The following is a 20,631-nucleotide window of genomic DNA, read 5'->3' as shown; positions in this document are numbered from 1 at the left end:
CTCCATCTCCAGCTCCCGCTCCTGCTCCGGCTCCTGCTCCGGCTCCTGTTCCGGCTCCTGTTCCCGTAACTGCTGTCTGGTCATTCCCAGGAGTCGCATTAGCTGCACATCAATACGTATTCTCGTATACGAGTGTAGACTGTTAGGCGTATTTATAAATGTTATTACGTATACGTATCATTGCTCCAATTTTAAAGGCAAACAATTGTTGAAATGCTGCCACATGCCAGTCTTATTTGAAGGCATCCACAATGTCCTGAATAGCAATTCAAAATACTTGCAACATTTCTAATAATTGGCAGTATTATTTGAAAAGCTGCTTCGTCCTTCGTCCTTCGATCCAAGTAAACGGATCAAAGTGCAAAATAATCAATGTGAAAATGCCGAACATTTGATGTCATTTCAATGTGTATTTTGATATTAATCAGCAAAAGGACATGCTTTGAGATTGCTATGCTAAATTTAATTAACTGGCTTAATCAACTTGCAGCAGATAAATGCAATAATATCACACAATCCATTGACCCAAGGACATACAATCAAATTAATTTGCAACTAATATTGTCAGCATTGTTTGTGCAACGAATACCACAACAGTTGCCACAAGATACCTTTAGCTCGTCAAAGGTTTGTGTTACCTTAAACGGCTTTAAGTTGCAGTCTCCCGTCGAGATTGCTGGCAAGTTTGTCGGCATTTGCCACTGGCGGTTGACTTTAACAGAAACATCCTGTACATGTCCTTACTTCACGTGCTCCATTCTGTGGCATGCATTATGAATTAAAAGTGTTGCTTAGCAACACGGCTGTGGCAGCTTATAAAATGGCGTTTTCTCCACATTGTTCTGCTCACCTTCAAGTGGAGCGCAGCCACACTCTGAGTGGCACTTGTTACCCGCATTGGCTGGAAGCCCGCATGGCAGGTGGTGCAGGTGGGTGGGGTGGTGCGGGTGGTGCGGGTGAGCTTACAGTCAGACCCCCCCAAGCGCTATATCCTTTGGATTGTTGCTGCTATTGTTATGGCTTGGATTGTACAATCTTGCATTTGCAGCAGATGGAAATTCTTTAAGCATTTATAGCTTATAATCTGACAAATTTCATAAATCCTTTTAGCTTTTTGAAGTACATATATTATAATTTTATTTATGAATTTGCTTAAAATAATTCTTGATTTTTTTTAAGCGAATTAGTTATTAATTTAAGAACAAAGAATTCGACTTCGTTATGATTTATTACTCATTGAAAGTCTCTAATTAAAGCGTGATATAAAAAGCTTTAAAATTGTGTACTTTCTTTTAATTCTTTATTTATGATTATTTATGTATTAAATATATTTTGATGTTTGCACCTTAAGTTATATTATATTATTACAATTGCTGTTATTATTTTTATTTTAATATTATTTTGTTTTGTTATAAGGGATTAAAGCCGGAAGCAAACCCGTAACCTTTAACCGCTATTAACCGATTGAAATTGATGACCGTAACTGAAACCCTAAACGAAAATTAAATTAAATTACATTTTTAATATATCAAAACCAAAAAACCAAAATTATTCAAACCAAAACATCCAATTTATGTATATCGGCTAGTTTCTTTTCAATCAAGCATGATAGTTACTTATATTTTTACCCGTTACTTATAAAATAAGTAAATGTGTATATTGTGTTCGTTCAAATTTGTGTAACAGGGAGAAGGAGACATCTCCGAGCTTATAAATAATATATGTCCTTGATCAGCATCAACAGCCGAGTGGATATAGCCATATGTGTTTGTCCGTCCGTCCGTCTGTCCGTAAACGAAAATCCACCACACCCACAGTTTTGAATAGTAATTAACGTTATCTATTTATATTATCTATGATTTTTCGTATCTGATAACCGAAAACCAAAATACAGACATAACCTAAACCATAATTGAAGCCGATATTCTATTCGGTTTTTATATAAATATATTTTTTTTAATTTTGTTTTAATTATATATTTTTGAAAAGAAATCCCTTTACGAGGTAAAAGTCTAGTGACGAAAGATCTTCCATGTCCCAAAATTTTACGTATTACAACACATTGAAAATAAATAAAAATCGTTAGAGTCGTTTTGTCATAAATCACCATAAATGTAAGCTAAAAAACCTTTTATCACCTGTAAAGTTTCACTTGAATATTTAAGAAAACAGGTTTAAAAGTACGCCTAAAAGCCTTTTACCTTTCCAACAATTTATTTATTTATGGAAATTTTAAAATTTTATTACCTGTTGAACTAGTTTTCAGATTTGGGTGATCAAGGTATCAATCGACGCGTATTTTTTATAAAATTTTTAAAATATAAAAAATGTTACCAAAAGCCTCAAACGGCCCGATTAGCTGCAATCATTTAAATTTTGCCCCTCCCACTTACACCCCCTTATCTCATGAACCAGGTGAGTAAGCAAAATTTTTATTATGACATTTTGTTAGTTAGATATAACCCGATCTGATCGGACAGTCGTAGCAAATTTTTCATATAAGCTGTATATATTGCTAGTGTCGACTAGGCGTTTTGCACCATTCGTGCTGCTTTCGTCACTAGCGCGAACTGCCGTCCGCAGTAACTATGTATCTCTTAGAAAATTGCGTTACTTCAAATTATAGAGTCTGTAACTGATTCAGTTCAATCACATGGAATCAAGAAGTTTCAGAGATGGAATTTTAAGTACTACGAGTATGACAATTGGGTAACTCATAGTAAAAGCAAGTATTTTTCGCTTTTGATTCAAATAATAATGCGCCGATAAACATATAGCCACCGTCTTATACGTTGTCAAGCAAAATAAGCCGCTTAAACTTTAAGTTAATTTATACAGAAATTGTGCACAAAAAGTGGAAAGTGGAAAGTGAGCACATAAGTGGAAACGGCACTCGAGCAGTACAAATGTTGTGCCCATTTGAAAAGGGGTTTTCATTTCGTGGGCTTAATTACAGCCAGCTGGTTTTATCTTGGCCCGAAACTGGAATTGGAACTTAGGTGCATGTATGACCCACTTCCGGTCGCACAAAGGGGCTCAAATTGCAAGGAAGACGACGACTACGACTACGATGACGATGACGATGACTATGACGATGACGACAGCGGAGATGACAGAGAGGGAGAGGGAGACAACATCGCCGCTTGCCGTGTCACATAAATAGGCTTACTGACGACGCGGCGTCGACAGCGAGGTGTGAATGCGGCTGTTGCTGTTGTTGCTGTTGTTGTTGCTGCTGATGCGACACACGGCTGACACAGGCTGAAGATGAGGGCAGACGGGGTTGAGGGGCAAGTTGTCATGACATTTGTTGTGGGCCGACTCTGACTTCATTATGCAGACGCCTGGGTCTCCAAAGTTGGCCTTATTTCGCTTCTCTCTCTCCCCACTTTCACTTTCTCTCGCTCTTTCTCTATTTTAAATCTTGGCTTATTTTTAGCATAATAAATTTCATATGCAAATATTTATGTAGTGGTCTCCTCCCTGTGTGTGTGTGTGTGTGTGTGTTGCAACCTGTGCTCATTGCAACTGCAACTTACACACACATAAGCCGTCGAGTGGCGTTCGTGTTGCCATAATGCATTTGAAGCTGCAAAGGACTTTCTGAAACACGCACACACACACACAATACCACCTTTGTGTGAGTGTGTGTGTGTGTGTGTGCGAGTGTTTGTACTATTTTGGATGCGCAACGGAACAACAAGTAGCTCATAACGTAAATGCAGCACCAACTGCAGCTAACAACAACATGAGCAAAGGTTCGAGTAACAACCCATCCCAAAAACAATGCCCGGAAATGAGGTGAGCACACGCACAGTACACAGCACACAGCACACAGCACACAGCACACTACACTCACACACAACAACATGGCGTCGGCATGTTTTTGCCATTCTACGTGTATGTTGTGACTCACATTCGCTTTCATTCACGCTGAGGCACGTAGCCAGAGTGCAGCATTTGGGGTTCCAGCTCAGTTTGGGGCCGCTTGTTGCCGCTTTCGGGTCTCCTATTGTTGCCGCAATTCATACCATTTGCACCTTGTTCCTTGTCCTCCTGCCCCTCCCTCTTTAACTCCACTCTGCATTAGGCTATACTCGTAAGCCAGCTAAAAGTGGAGCCAAATTAGCTAGGCAATAATATTATGCATACAAAATTCTGTTATGGCCATTTGTACAATTTATTTTTGTATTTTTTAATATTATACCCTTTGCTTTAAAAATCAGTATTAGGGTACATTGTATTGGTTGAAATGTATGTAACAGATCCTTAACATTAAATATATATATTTTAAGTCGACATAGTCCGTCCATATAAGCACCTATGTAGATCTCAGAAAGTAAAAGGGATAAAGTAACCAAATTTGGCACACAATTTTCGGTGAATGTGGAGCAGATCCTTTATTCTTTTCTTGCTGATTAACGCTTGTTTAAATATGCTTCTTAATTACATCAAGATCTGATAAATTTAATACCATAAAATACTAATAATTTTTTACACGGTAGCAGCATAAAACATTTTTTTAAAATAAAGATATATACTATGATTAAGTTGTGTAAGGGGTATCTCATAGTCGGGGTATCGACTTTGCCTTTGCCGCATGTTTTGGTGTTTGCAACTTGTTTAACTCAACTCCGAGAATGGCTACGAAATGGAGTATAACTTTTCAATTTGCAAGACTGCACAGCATGTATTTAGATTTTCGCAGGTATGTGCGAGTGAGTGAGTGAGTGAGTCAGTGTGTGAGTGATATGCAAATATTTCAGCTGCCTGTCGTCTAGCCTGCCATTGTAAGCGATTTGCTCAACTGTAGAGTAGCCCTGTCACAGGCACACACCCACACACATATATGTATAAATGTTATATCCTTGTTAGGGATATTACTTTCATCATGAAATTTGTAACATTTGGATGAAAGCATGGTAGACACCACAGATTATATATATTCTTGAACAGTACGACATCGGACTTTAGATCGGACATAGATCGGACGAATATTTTGATAAACTACATAAAGAATAACTTAATAGCCTGTAAACAACAATATAGAGAAATTTACATTAGTGTTTGACATACATTGAAACGAATTGAAAGCATTTTTTAATTTTTATCTCAAACATACTCGCAGGATATCAAATCTACGGCGTGCTGAAGAAAGCCTTCCGTCTCGTTATATATGTGGGTATATATTTAAATAACCGTTATACTTGCCTGTCAAATTTTTCATTTAAAGTTTTGGCATTGCGTTATGCTGGCACACTCTGATTGTTCCCTCACCGATGTCCCTTCCTTCTCTTCCCCTTGCCGTACCGTGCCTGGGAACACCCCATGCACCGTGCTCTATAGTACAGGTCTTCAGCATGCAAACTTTTCCATTTTCATTTCCATATCGCTTGGTTTATCCCCGCTGCGAGCGCTCTTCCTCTTCCCCCTTTCTTAAATGTATGCACGGCCACAGAGCAACATAAAAAAGGTGAGGCAGCTACGAGTACAAGGATATCTGCTAGGTTGGAAGGTTGAGTAAATAAAAGAATGTGGGTTTTCAACTGTCCCACAGTCGCTGTCATCTTGCCACTGTGTGTTGCATATACAACTCATACATATTTATGCATGGTGCAACTGCAGGTTTGATGCGGATTGAAAATAAATAACTTGAATATTAGATTCAATTTAAATTTAATTTCTTATCTCGAATAAGTGAGAACTCTTACAAAAACTCAATGCTTGCGGTTTTTCTCTACAAACAATTTCATCGATAGATTTAGAAGAAGTTTTGAGTACATTTATATGTTAATATAGACTTTATTTATTTGTAGTTGTTTGAAAAATGTTTACAAAATAATCAAATATACATATACATACACATACGAGTACGCTTCTAGTCACATATACATATACATCGAATGCAGAAAAATGTGTTCATTTGTGGGCTATCATCATCATCTTCATCATCAACTGTTGATTTCCGAAAGTAGAGTTGTACAAAGATTTCGTTTGGTTTATTATTTCGTTAACTAAATGCAATTAAGTTTAAATACATATAACTAAATTCTGTAAATTACACATACAAACGCACATATACATATATTTATATATATACTAGAACATCATTATATTATAAGTTGCATTTACCTATCATTGGGACTCTAGCTGATACACCCAAGCAACGGGAGTGGGCAGTGGGGGTATTCTTTATTGGGAAAAGGGATAGAAAGTGGGGAAATGGGAAACGAAATCGCAATTATTATTTGAAATGGCAAAAGATGTCTTGCAGAATTGCATCGGTTTATCAATTATATTTCATATGTCGATTTCTTTTCTCATTTTTGTTTCCATTGTTGCAAGTATGTATTTATATATGTATGAACTATGACTAGTATATATATACATATATATCTTTCACGTACTCTATATTAATATAATTATAAGTACGTTTGCCTTGCTGTTTCATCATTTGGCCATGAGATTTAAGTAAACATACAATATTATGCTTGTTTTTTAATTTATGATTTTTTTTTCATTAGTAGCCCTTTGTGCATTACAATGACTTTTTCTTATATTTTTTTTTAATTAAATCTTTTAAAAGCTGTTTGAGTAAATTGTTTGTTTGTTTTGTTTGTTTTCTTTTTTGTTTTGTTTATTTTTCTTAAATCAATTTACGTGTTCACATTCATTTTATATATTTATAATTTAATATAATATATTTTAATTTTTTTATGATGTACTTATGCATTTGACTAAAGTGATTATTTTACCTAGCTTTAAATTTGCTAAAACTGAAAATACAGGGTATTCGGCAAAGGTGACAGCTTTCAGTAACGAAATGCAAAAATGGTGCCTCTGCCTTAAAAAGCAACATTTTGTGTTGAACCTTACCTAAAAAGTACATTTAAGTGATTCGAGTAAGTGGGTGCTATTTATTTACAGAAGAAATACTGGATTATTGGAAGAAAAAACACCTTGACCATGAATACCCTGTTCGATACTATAGTTTAATGCAATAAAGTAACAAATATCATTTGCTAAATGTATCCATTTCTTGACCTTTTAAGCTGCTTTTCCAATTTCATATCGTGTTATTTACACTTATTTTCTAATTGAAATACAAAGCTTTAAACTATGTCTATATATGTGTATGTGTATGTGTATATGTGTGTGTGTGTGTCTTAATGTAATTTACATATATAAATCAGAGTATATTAATTTACTTGCTGCTATTTAAGCTACTTAATTACATACATACTCGTTCTACATGCAGACATCAAAATAGCATAAAGCTAGAAAAACTGCGAATTGCGAGATGCGTAGAGCAATTTGTAATTGAAATTCAATCTGAAATAGTTTCAATTGCCATTTCATCTTAAATTATGGAAACAATTGTGAATTCACTTGCAATACAGCTCTTGTATAAGTATGAATAATTGGCTATGCTCTGGAATGTTAATTAAATTAACATGTACTCGTACAAGATTCAAGATATAATTTACTTGCACACACACACTAAAGCATTGCTATTTGCTATTTGACTAACAATTATTTAGATACAAACTCTATGCATGAGAGTGTGCATTTAATTCGTCGTTATTTTTATTCAGTTTCTTTGGTTTTAATGGATTCCTTTCTTTGTGCAATTGATGCCTACTCCCAAAAGTATGCAATAAAATCTATTTACACTTAATTTGAGTATTGAGTTTTGAGTGCTGAAATGTTGAAATGTTTTAATGCATGTGTGTGTGTGTAATTTTTGTTTTCATGTGTCGCATCTTATGTTATTACATTGATTGTATCGTAAGTAAGTATATACTTATATGGTTCCATTTATGTTACTTGTCTTAGTTTTTGTTTTCGATTTCGATAAAGTTTTGCATTTGGAATGTTTTTGATGAATATGGAAAATTGTGAGTTTGAGAGAAATAATGTTGAACATGGTTAGCACATAAATACGCTTATGTATCATGTCTTAAGCTAGTTACAACACGACTGTCCACTTTAATTGGCTGTCTTCACTAATTGTTCAAATCAAAACCATCCATTTTAATGCTATTGGCGGTGAAATTCGTTACTTAAATCAAATTATACTAAGTGAAGATTGTAGATCTAAGCCAGAATTAGTCGCAGCATCAGCGTAGCTCCACTCAATGTGAAGAGGCTCAATTTCTGCCGATTAATCGCGCCGCTGCCATAGAAGGTGACGCTCAGATCTCGCATCTCGTTATCTGAAATGGATTATTGAAAGAATAGAATGCATTATTGTTAAAAAACTATTTAATAAATTTAAAGAATGAGCAAATTTAATAACTGAATGACATACATTCGCAGCGAATTTAACATATTTGTGTGTGATTCGCAGTCCCAAAATAAATTCATTGTTCATGCAATTTGAAATGTTGTCGATGTGTTATATATTCTTTAGTTTATAAATTGAAATAATCGTTTTATTCATTTTAAGAGGTTTTATTAAAAACTGTATTTCCTTTTTAATCAAGCTTTTCATATTGAACAAAAATAGAAATAGTGTTTCCCCCACAAAATGCTTGGTAAACTGCAATAAAGTACAATATTGCACACATACATAAAAAATGTTGTCTGTATGCATATTTGGCATTTTTAGGAATTTTGTTTATTTATTTAGTTGGTATTAGAAGCTGCACGCAACTATGGAGTCTTTATTCAATGTATTTGAAAATAAAATAAAAAAAAACGAAAACATGCGGATATAAACATGCAAATGAACAGAGAAATAGATAGAGAGAGAAAGAAAGAGAAAGCGCATAGGACAGTTACATGAATCTAAAGAGAGAGAGAGAGAGAGAAAAAAGAGATAAAGGGAGACAGATAGAAAGTTAGAGAAGACGAAGACTAACCTGACTGACCGTGATTTAAGAATGTTGACAGATCGACAAGTACATCTGTAATTAATACGTGGATCAGTCATTGAAAGTAGATCGAAATGAAACGATAGATGCGATAGCGATAGCGATAGTAATAGCGATAGTAATAGGGATAGTCAAAAGTGCTTCAGGTTCTTCAATAATGGTCAAATTGTGTGTTGATAAGCAATAATTTAATGGGCATCCGCAATGCGATTGCAAATTGACATTTAAATCAAATCCATGGCCGCAAATACATAAATCATTAACGCTTTAATTGCAATGCACAATCAGGAAAAGTTTACTTTGCCCGCTTGAGCGCAGACGGATGACTGAATGGACGGTCGGATAGTCGGACAGCCGGACAGTCGGACAGTCAGACGGTCGGACAGCCGGATGTATTTACAAGCGAGGTCATATCCCGGCGAGCAGCTCATTTTGTGTAAGCCGCCAATTAAAATGGCAAACGTGCGACATCTGTCAATAATGACAAATGAACATTTTGCCATTAAAGCCATCCATCGATATCGAAATCTCTGGCAACGACACCTGGTCGCTTTTGGCCAACATTCAATGGTAATTGCAATTGCAATCGCTGCAGCATCGCCGACAAAGTAGAGCGTAAGCAATATGAATGCCAGATAGCCAAGGTAACGAGCTCCTTTTTCAGCTGGTTTTAATAAAAATCGTTACCATTTGGCCATCTCCCATGGTGTATATTGCAAAACTGTTGCTGTCGATGAGTGTTGTGTAAGGGTCTTCAAAACTTATTCATATTTAATGTGCCTGCCAGGTTGCCAGATACCAGTTACCAGTTGCCTGTCTGGCAAACTATTTGACATTATCTAGACTATGCAAATCACATAGAGAAGTAGCTAGAATTCATTCAATACTTCTGCAGCTGTCAAAGGCAAAGGAAGCATACAAGTTGGCAGCTCAGCACAAGGCATTGACATCCTTCGTGTCTTCTCAATTGAAGTCATTGCTGTAACTTTTAATAGACAGAAAACATCGGACGCAGGACACTAGACCTGAGACATCGGATGTTGTGCATGGTGGATGTGGTGTTGCATGTTGCACATGACTCTCTGATAGCAAACAGGACAGCTAATCTATTGAGGCATCTGTGTTGCCATCGCCTCAAAACATGACACGTTCAATTTAGAGCTGATGTCGCCTCCCTTCCCCTGCCCACTCCTCATCACTCTTTACTCGTTACGTACACAGAACGAAAAGACCAACTTCTAAAATCAAGTACATTCATCTTAAATATTTTGTTCTTAAAATAAGAACATTTAAAGACCATATCACTCATACTAAGAATTTTAATCTAAAAAATCAATGTTCTTAATACAAGAATTGAAATCGTGAATTGTTAGGAAAGTATAAATATGGATTATTTCATATGAAACAAATAGTGGCCCCGTTGCGCTGTGGTTATTAAATTACCAAGTCAGAATAAAATGTGTATACTGCAAAAAAATATATATATATATATTTAATTTTAAGAACATTTATTCTTAAAACAAGAACTTGGGCCTATAAGAAATGTTCTTAAAACCAAGATGTGTTTTCTAAATCTAAGAACCTTTTGTTCTCAACTCATTTTTTAGAGCAAAATTCTTAGTTTTGAGACCAAAGTCTTGATTTTAAAACATTTTTTTTATCAGTGTACTGAATTCATTTGGCCGTTTAGCAGCCGCCACATAAAGCGACTTACGAAAAATGGGAACGCATCGAATTACCATATAAATTCACATACTGTCAACATAAACTACAAGCAAATTGTCAATTGCGGCGCCAGCAAAATGCCAAACAATTTTATAATGAAAACAGACGCAACCGACGCAACGGACGCAACCGAAGTGGACACCACGTCGTCGTCCTCTGCGTCCCAGTGCGGCTAATGTTGCCGCTCTTTCCGCTGTTGCTGTAGTTGCTGTTGTTGCTGTTGTTGCTGTTGTCGCTGCCATTGCCCATCGACTGTCATTGCGTCTTTTATTGCCTGCGGTTTGGTGGCACAAAACCATAACGTCACTTGTGATTTCGTGCTCAACGTTTTGTGCTGGCCAAACAACCGTCAGCCATACTCGATTGCCATGCTGGGCAAAACGTTGCCCAACTTACCGCAGTGTCCAGCTTTCAGCACCTGCCGGGTTTGATTCAGTTCTATTCGCAACTGAAAAAGGTTTTTATGCTCAAACTGTTTCCAGCACCGGACGAACGCACTATTCTCGTAATAGCATTGCGGTATTGCAACAAATACGTACACACACACACACACACACACACACTCACACAAGCACACACTGGCAGACGAGTGTGTTGATAGGTGCATCAGCTAAATCCGATTTTTAAGCGAAACATTTTTGATGCAATTTTTTGTAGTTGTTAAGCGCATTTGCAATTGCAATCGGTAAAAGCAACTGTAACAAAGAGCTTACTATATTCGTACCTACTCGACTGAACGGGACAGGATTGGATATGACTGGACGGCACAGGACAGGACAGGACACACGGGAGAGGTGGACCATTGGCTAATGCCAGTTACTTTAGTCAGCACAAACAAATTATGCACACGTAAAAACTAAGCTTAAGAGAGAGGATTGTATCAATTGTCCAAATTGTATTTCAACTAAATTTTTTTTTATTTTAAACATAACATACTTAAGTGTTGCATTCTGAAGTTTATTGTAATACAAAAATAATGTTTACCCAGAAATTATAGCAATACTGTCAAGATGACTTAAAATTTTTTTTTAATTCCTTTAAAGGTTTTTTAGGAAATTAAAGGTTTATTAAATTAAAAATATATTGTAGTATCAAATGTACGATTAAGGCGATAGCTAAATTCAAAACCAAAAAAAAAAAATTCTTTACGGAAAGTGTAGTAAGGAATCGGGACTTTTGTTTTGCTTTCGTAACTAGCGCGGACTGCAGTAATGGGGCGAAATGTGAAAAATATTCTCAAATTATTTTAATTTACTTCGAATTTGGAGCAATCGAATATTGCATTGTGTTGCTAATTAAAAAATTTTATTAAGTTAGTTTTAGTAAGCTAAGTGTAACTTAATGTAATTAATTATAACATTTTATTATATCCAGTTTGTCTTGTATACCATGTTATTTGTCAAATTTAAATTATTGTGAATGATGCATTAAATTATAAGTTTATCACTTGTAGCATTAGGAAGTAATAAATAAATAAATAACAATACTATTAAAAAAAAAATTAAAAAAATAATTTAAAAAATGTTATTCATTATGATTTTATGTTCTATTTCTCGCAGTGTACGATAGTAGGGCAATCCTGAAAACCGTTATACAGCTACAGTCGTCGAATAGTTGGCAATGCTTGTGGTGCAGTGGTTGCACGGATTTAGCGCGTTTTTGGCGTTGCTAAATGCGGATTTTCACCAACATTTTTGCAGGTTGCAACTGGTTGCTGCCGCAATTGTTGCAGCCATTTTATTTTTGTGTGGCAGTCAGCAGCATATACAAAGCTTTGTTAACTTATACTTAAGATGGCCGAAAATAACTAACGACACTTAAAGTTTGACTTTAAGCTTGGCCACCAGTGAGACACACACACACATGTGCGCGAGTTTATTTGTGTGTGTGTTTGTGTTGGTGTAAGTGTATTACTTATAATAATGCAGTTGCTTCTTTTGTATATACGCAGCACTTGAAGCAAACTTCAGCAACAGCCAAACAACGTTGCATCCCACCGCGATCTGCCTCTCTCTCTCTCTCTCTCTCCCCCCCCCCTTCCCTTTTCCCCTTTTCCCCCACCGCACATTGTGGGACCTGCACTTTACATAAACATAACATTCACGTTGAGAATTCGCATTACACATCTTGGAACAGCGCGTGTTGCAATATATATGTACATATGTATACATAAGTGTATATAATATAGTTTTTTATATATACGTATAAACATTTTTTTTCATTTTGCCATGTGCTTATTATGTTGCAACTACAAAACTTACGCGCACTGTAAGTAAGCGCTTTTGTGTGTGTGTGTGTATGTGTGAGTGCGAGTGTGAGTGTGAGTGTGTGTGTATGTGTATATGTGCCTTGGTAAACTTTGCAACTTGCAGGCGAGCAAAAAGCGATGTTGCTGCAGTTGTTTGGGGCCTTTGGAAAAGCATTCCCAGCGGCAACACAAAAGCTTCAAACGCATACAGAGATGAAGCATAATGGTGACGGGGCAGGGGAGGCAAGTGGAGGGGCAGCTGGTTGGCTGGAGTAAAAGAGACAGAGATACGATGGACAAGTAAATTGAAAGTTTGAGCTGAGTCGAGCAGACGACAGACGGCAGACGACAGTCGCGTCGTCGTCGTCGTCGTCGTCATCGTCATCGTCCCACTCCTCCTTCTAGAATAAGAGCCCACTTTGTCATCCTTTGAATGTGTCGTGTTGTTGTTGTTGTTGTTGATGTTGCTGTTGTTGTGAATGCTATTGCTATTGCTATTGCCATAGCTATTGCCATTGCTGACTGGTCCTCAGTTGGCAGTTTCAGCAAGTTTTACGCAAGTTTCAACGAGTCTTTCATTTTCTGATATTTCTTCTAGCCTTCTTCACTAGCTGCTTGTCCGCCCTCTTCCGCTCTTCCCCGCTCCCCACTCCCCACTTCCCACTCACAAGCCCTGACTGTCCACACACATAACACTCGTTGCTTTACTTTATGTTGTAATTTTATTTAACTTCACTTCTCTTTTCGTATTTTTTGTGCTTTATGTCGAGTATTTTTTCGCGTGCACAAAATGCATTATTTTTTATGTCTCCATGTCCCGTTAGGAGCGTTTGTCCGTGCGCTGCCCTCTGACCCCTTCTCCCCGCATATAAGTCTCTAATATTACACTAAGGTTAAGCTAAGCGTGTGTATTTGGCGTTAACTACACATACATACACATACGTGTGTATGTGTAAACAGTTGCATACCTCAGACGACTAACTATCTCTGTCTCTCCCCTATTGTTATTCTTGTCTCTCTCAGCCATTACGCATCGCACTGATGACAACAAAACAAAACATCAACAACTGTGCCCGTAAAAATTGCGCACTGCGAGTACATTAAAAAAGTGCTATAAAAATTAAATGCCCTTCAAGGACGATTTAAATGCTGACAGAGTATTTTGTGGAAAATCGAAGTGAGTATACCTTATGATTATCTTCTAAATATAAAATTTTTTGTCCAGTACACTCATCCATATATCATCTTACAGGCCAAACGGCTCAAGATACAAGTTTGAAATTTTGGGACAACAAAGTTACGACAATTTCATCGCAAGGCTTCTCGGGTTCAAGACCTGCCGGTTCAGCCCAGGCAAATATAATTTTTTTTTTTTAAATTTATTGTTATTCGTTTTTTTTAAAATCAAAACTAATATTTTGCTACATTCTGAATTGTTATTTGTTATTTGGATGGTTTTTTGGGTGGTGTCGTAGACTCACGGGCACGAGGTCGCGAGTTCGAGTCCAGACCGAGAACGATTTTATTTTTATTTATTAATTTCATTTTATAAACATTTATAAATTCCAAGCGATTGAGTTGGTTATGAAAATTCTGCATTTTGTTAAAATAAAATTAAACAATAAGCTACAAGCTATAACAACTGAATTATTTGTACAAAACTAAATAAAAATATTTTGTACTTAAAATAGTTTTTTTTTTCAAGATTGAAAGGATGTTAAAAATATGAACGGTATGTACTAAAAACCAGTACATTTTGGGATATTTCTTTTTCATTGTCGCAATATTAAGTATTAAGTAATAAGATACATTGCTCATAGCTTCAATTTTAGTATATTACCATGTTTATAGAGCAGCTAAACCTGATTTTAACTTAAACCATAAGTTCTTAAAACACATTTTTTTAAGTGTTTATTCGTGCGACTTTATTATGTTATTATTGTGTATTAATTAAATATCGCATATCGTTGCATTTTCAATGGCACTTAGTAGTTGTATATACAACCGTACGGTCTTGTAGTACATTTTTAATGCGATAAGTGCTTATACGTATATTTAAAGAGGCGTAAAAAATTAGCGACGGGTTTAAAAAGCGAGCTCCGCTGAATCCCTGTTAACGTTAAATCGCATTAAAAAAGGTTTTTTTTTTTCATGGTAAATAATAAGATACATTGTTTATTACTTCGATATTGGTATGTAATGAGATACTAATTTTTATATATAATTATATTTTATATAACTAAGCGAACTTAATTATATAATATTAAAAAAGAACGAACTTTTAGTTCCAATACTTTGATTTCACGGACTTTAAGAATACCCTTTGCGTTATGTGGAGATCTGTCCTTCGGCTACAAGAGTCACTGATGACACATTTAATAGCGGACGCCAGCCGCTCCGAAGGCACTGAGCTACCAGGGCTGATGAGGTATCTTAAGGCGATTTTATAAAGTCCCGGCATGGACGCCTTATGCGAATTCCAGAATTGCAAGGGATCACTTTTCCATGAAGCATTCAGCAAGCTGAGATATAACTTCAGCTTACTATTTTCGGGGTCGTTTTCGCTCGCTACCCAGACTACAGAGTGACCAACACAAAAATATCATAAAATATCGCATAAAAAATGTTTTGACAAAAAAAATATTGCGATATAAATATATCAGTTTTGCAAAAAATATCGATATATTGATATTTTGATATATTATCAATAAAAAGTACATTTTTAATGTCGTTCAAGATTTACAATTTTTACAGACTTGAATTAAGCCCCAAGCGTACTTAAAGTATCATCGTACTTTATCTCATTTTAAGATTTCCGTACTTGCGAAAGCCGAATTTGGAAAAAGGATTTTTGTTCTCAAATTTAGAAAGTTTAACATAGAAAGCTTTTGAGATCGTTGGTACTTGAATATCGCCTGTTTAAATACGGAAATCTTGGTTTTTTTTTTTGACTGTATATAATGTGAGATTTGTTTTACAACACAAGAAAGAAATCTCGTTAAACTCTTTCCAGAAAACTTTGGATGTCTGCGAAAAATACAGTTAATAATTTAGATACAAGAAAAAATATTCAAAATCTGTGTTAACTTTATTGAATTTAACTAAAATCTCCGAAGGTTTGTGAAATACACCTGATACAAAGGTTCTATTAACAGATTTTCAAAAAGAAGCGCAGTATACTAAACACTTTCGACGCATACCGCTAGGATAAATCAATAAATTAAATAAAACTAGAAAATACTCAAATTATTCATATTAAAAAACCATATGACAAACATTTAATAAAATACTTTCAAATATAAAATTACTACTGTAGCTTTGAAAATACTTTTGCAAAGAGAAAATACTTTTTAAAAGATCGTATCAGCGTTATTACTGAAATTGTCATTTTCTTGGAGCGTTTACTTGTTGCTTTCAATTGGCTTTGGCCAGAATGCTGACTCGGAGCTTACCATTTTTTTTTGTGGTTTTGTGTAAATATAATTTGCAATTGCAGCAATTTTGTATAAGAGTACTTAACCTCACATATGTATCTACACATATGCAGCCTGTTAATGTGTGTGTGTGTGTGTGTCTGTGCTCAAGGACACACATATATGTGAGCTTTTGATATTTTTGTTGTTGTCTGCAACGACACTCAATTGGAGTTTTCTTTTCGTGGCATGACCAGCAGACTTGCCACAAGAAGGGGCACAAGCAGAAGCGACTGTTGTCCAACCTGGTCGACTTGCAGCACACGTCGTCTAGGTAAATGAACTGCTAATATGTGTATGAGTGTATGAATGTGTGTGTGTGTGTATGTGTGTGTGTGTTTGCGCTCAAGTGCTTGCTACAGTCTGGTCGAGTGTGCTTGTTGTCCTTTAGTGTTAGCGTTAGTGTTAGTGTTGTTGCTGTCGTGCATGGCAATGGTTGGCATTATTGTTGACATTGTGGCTATAACCGCTGTTATTGCCAGTGCTATTGCCATTGCTGTTGTTGTTGCTGTTGTTATTGTCGCTGTGGTTGCTGTAGTTATGACACTCTAGGCTCATTAGTTGCCGCTTGGCACGATTGCTGATGTCGTTGTTGTTGCTGTTGCTGCTGTTTCTGTTGTTGTTGCTGTTGCTGTTACTGCAATGCATACCATGTTGCTAATTGCGTAAATTGTTTACGTTTCGAAAATATAATGAAGTAATTTCCATTAGCACAATGCACGGCAATGACTTGCCACAAAACGCGTTCCCATTGCTGCCACAAAGACATGGGGAGAGAGGTAACGGCTGCCATTCTCATATACTTATGAGTATGACTGAGAACAGGAGCCACGTCCTGTCCTGTGCTCCTCACAATAGTCCTTAATGAAGTTGTGTGTAGAGAGAAATTGTGTGTGTGCACCTGTCAAAGGCAAAACGTCTTCCACAAGTGACATCGATACTGCAGCTGCCTTCCTTTTGTGGCATGCACGTTTTACTTGATTTAATTTAACTGTATCGCTTTGTTCTGCCTCTCTCTTCCTCCCTCTCTCTGGTATGTCTTTATGGTATGTCTGCGTGTTTATTGCGCATTTCTCTTGGCTCGTATGCATATTTATTCGTTTGTTTGCCAACCGACGGCATTGAACGATGCGACGCGACGCGACGCGCCGCTGCGTTTGCATTTGCATGCATTTCGCACAACGGTCTAAAGACGTTGCTGGCCAAAAGGGAGATGATGGTGGCAACTGAGCCAACGAGCCAACGGAGCCAACGATGGCACTGGCTCTGAAACTGGCAAATATGCGTCATTTGCATGGAAAAACGGTTTTCAGCGCGCGCTCTCGCGCTCTCTCAACATTTTATATGGCAGAGCGACGGGGTGCCTTGTTGAATGGTTGCATGGCTGCATGGTTGCACGGTTGCATGGCTGCCAATGCGGCATTCATTCAGTATGCAATGCAACAATAGTTTTGCATATAAATGGTTTTCGCTTGCGCATTTAAATGCAATCCACCTGCCTGCTAGCTGCCACCTGCCACCTGCAACCTGCCATCCGACTGCCAAATGCAAAACCCAATCGACGCCCCGCATCTTTGTTTATTTATAACCGCAATGAAGACTCTTAAGAAATGTGCGAATCTTTCCCTCTCTCTCGCTCATTATGTGTGTATGTCCAATTAGTGCTCACTTGTGCGTATACTGTGTGTATATGTGTATGTGTTTGTGTGTGTGTGTGCGTATTTGATTTTTCACCCTCATTATGCAAAGTCAACCTGACAGCAAAGCGGCAGAGTTGCAATTAGTAGACCATTTGTGGCAAATCGAAATGATCGGACTATAGTGCGTATACTTGATGAGCGTAAAGCAATTTCAGGCAACTGTTTAATAATACAAAATGTACTTATCTTAAAGAAGTTAATGCTTCACATTATAAAGCATTGCATTATGGCTTTTTTTAATTTGTGTTTTATTGCTTTAAATTGCACAATTTGCAATTTTCACTTTGCTCCAATTTCGACATATGCATAAAGCGCTTTTCATTGAGCTGTTGCTGATGTTGTTGTACTCGTTGTTGCACTGTGATTTTTTTGGATTACGAAGATCAGCGAATGCAGCATTTAATACCAAATTATTAAAAAATTTAAAAAATAAAATAAAGTAAAAACGGGAAAATAATTAAGAGAAAATTAACTTCAATTGAATACCACTCTTAAATAAAATACTACTTAATAATAAGTAAGAATAAAATAAATATATATGTAAACTTAGATTAAGTAATATCATTGTAATTGTGAAGGTGTTTTTATTGTTGTTGTGACTAGTCCCTTAAATATAAGTCAAACTTGTAGTGATTATGACCATGGTAATAATAATAAATAATATATTTAATAAAAATTAAATTCCGAATTTTTCATTTTGGTAACCATAGCTGTAATATTTATGCGTTACAAATAGCCTGTCGAACTGTTGTTACCCTATGCAAAATGTATAAAACAGAAGCTTTAAATAAAAAAAAGAATAAAATAAAAAATATTTTTGAATATGCGCCAAGCGCATGCATAAGCATGACTGTGTGAGCTGATTATGCATTGATGTGTGTGCGTGTGTGCGAGTGTCCGTGTGTGTGTGAGCAGAATATGCCATTTTCACGCACACAAGTACAAGTTCTACATACATACATACTTAGGGGAGGGACATGCGCCGGGCTTAAGGTTCAATATCGTACAGTACGCTTATTTACGAGTATATATTTATGGCATAGTCAAAAGGAGTGTTTTAAAAACGTTGTGGATAAAAAGGGACATGGACTCACCATTTGATGATGTGGAGAAGAAGAAGCTGTTGGTCAAATCGCTCCAGCCATAGCGATTGCTGTGAAGGAGAGAGAGAGAGACAGAGAACGTTAAGCCGAGATTAATTATGCAGCTGCAACAAATTGACTAATTGTGCGGCAATAATATACAAATATGTTGCCAGCTAATGAGCCAAACTAAGCAAATGCTGCGGTTCGCTGTCAAGTTGTGTTTGGATTTCATCTAGTGCAACTTTGGTTGGAGTTGGGTTAAGTTGAGTTCAGTTCAAGGACACTTACCGGGATTGCACAGTGGCCTCATACTGCTGATCGGGATCGAGACCGCGCACCATGTAGCTCATGCCTTGCGTGTAGTGGTGCGAGAGGGGGAATGCGGGGAGCACAACATCACGCCAATCGTTGTGGTCCCAGCGCATCAGATTGCCATAGCCGCCATAGTTGGCCAAGTTGTTGCCAATGCGATGATTGTGGGTGGCAGAGCCGTAAGTGTGCGACGACGACGACGACGACGACGATGAGGATGATGATGATGACGACAACGAGGATTGCGAGTCAATGGCATTGTCAACGACCTCATGTCCTTGTGGCAGCTTGCGGAAGGACAACTTATACTCCTCGATGGGTGTATGCGAGTCCACTGCCCAAGAGATGTTGTATCTACACGGAATAGAGATAAATAGTGTAAAAGAGAGAGAGAGAGAGTGAGAGAGAGGGACAGAAAGTCCCTTGAGTGTGTGTCCAAGTTTGCGTGCAACAGTTGGCGCCAGATTTATTTTAAGGCGAACTCAATCAATATGTAATTGTTAAATTTCATATAAAGCCCTCTGTGCGCTGCAATTATTCAGTCAACCAACAAGAAGCTGGCACGCAAGCAACAATAGCAACAACAATGAAAACAACAACAACAGCGAAAACAATCATCACGACGACAACAACATAATCAATGCTGACATTGCTGACGACAATGGCCGGGTCAAGATACCGTATTTGAAGCTGAATTCGTGCGTTGTTGTCCATGTTGATGTTGCTGCTGTTTAAGTTGCTGTTGTTGTTGCTGAATTTGTGTGTTGTTGCTGCACTTGCTTTTGTTATTGACCCTTTGTTTGCCCTTCGCAACTCAGAACGTCATACAATACGCCCGTTCATTCAACCGAAAGACCAACCAAGTGCCACGCCCACACAGCTGGTCCAATCATCAAAATGCAGCCCAGCTCTGTGGCTTAAAGGTGAATGAATTCCGTTGACTTTAAGATGCCAGCGCCAGTCCCACAAGCCATGTCGTCGAAGCTCATTAACAATCGCATTAATATTAACAACAAAGTCAGATTTGGTAGTATTTATAGCGCAACTCGAAGGACTGGGAGGGGAGAAAGTATTCAAGTAAACAACTAATTAGAAGGAAGCGGTTGTTCTTGTTGTCCTTGCTACTCCGAAATACATTACAAAGGCGCTAGTTCATTGCTTTGCGATAAACTCAGCACACAATTTGAATGCTAATCAGCTGGATGGAGAGCG

The 20,631-nt window shown here is 37.1% G+C and overlaps 1 protein-coding gene across 1 annotated transcript in view; it reads right to left on the bottom strand.

Annotated features, from left to right (window-relative positions):
- Nucleotides 1–7,842: 7,842 nt before the first annotated feature.
- The window catches only part of LOC117792010 (lachesin), a 74,889-nt gene continuing 62,100 nt past the window's right edge, over nt 7,843–20,631 (bottom strand). The window contains exons 8-10 of the mRNA XM_034631957.1: nt 19,396–19,773; nt 19,117–19,175; nt 7,843–8,216 (exon numbers count right to left, since the gene is read on the bottom strand). Coding sequence (XP_034487848.1) covers nt 8,098–8,216; nt 19,117–19,175; nt 19,396–19,773 — 556 coding nt within the window. The 3' untranslated portion in view covers nt 7,843–8,097. The remainder of the gene's footprint in view (nt 8,217–19,116; nt 19,176–19,395; nt 19,774–20,631) is intronic.

This window comes from Drosophila innubila (genome assembly GCF_004354385.1).
Source record: "Drosophila innubila isolate TH190305 chromosome 3R unlocalized genomic scaffold, UK_Dinn_1.0 2_E_3R, whole genome shotgun sequence".
In the NCBI taxonomy this organism is placed as follows: Eukaryota; Metazoa; Arthropoda; class Insecta; order Diptera; family Drosophilidae; genus Drosophila; species Drosophila innubila.
This window is presented reverse-complemented; position numbering and strand designations above follow the sequence as displayed.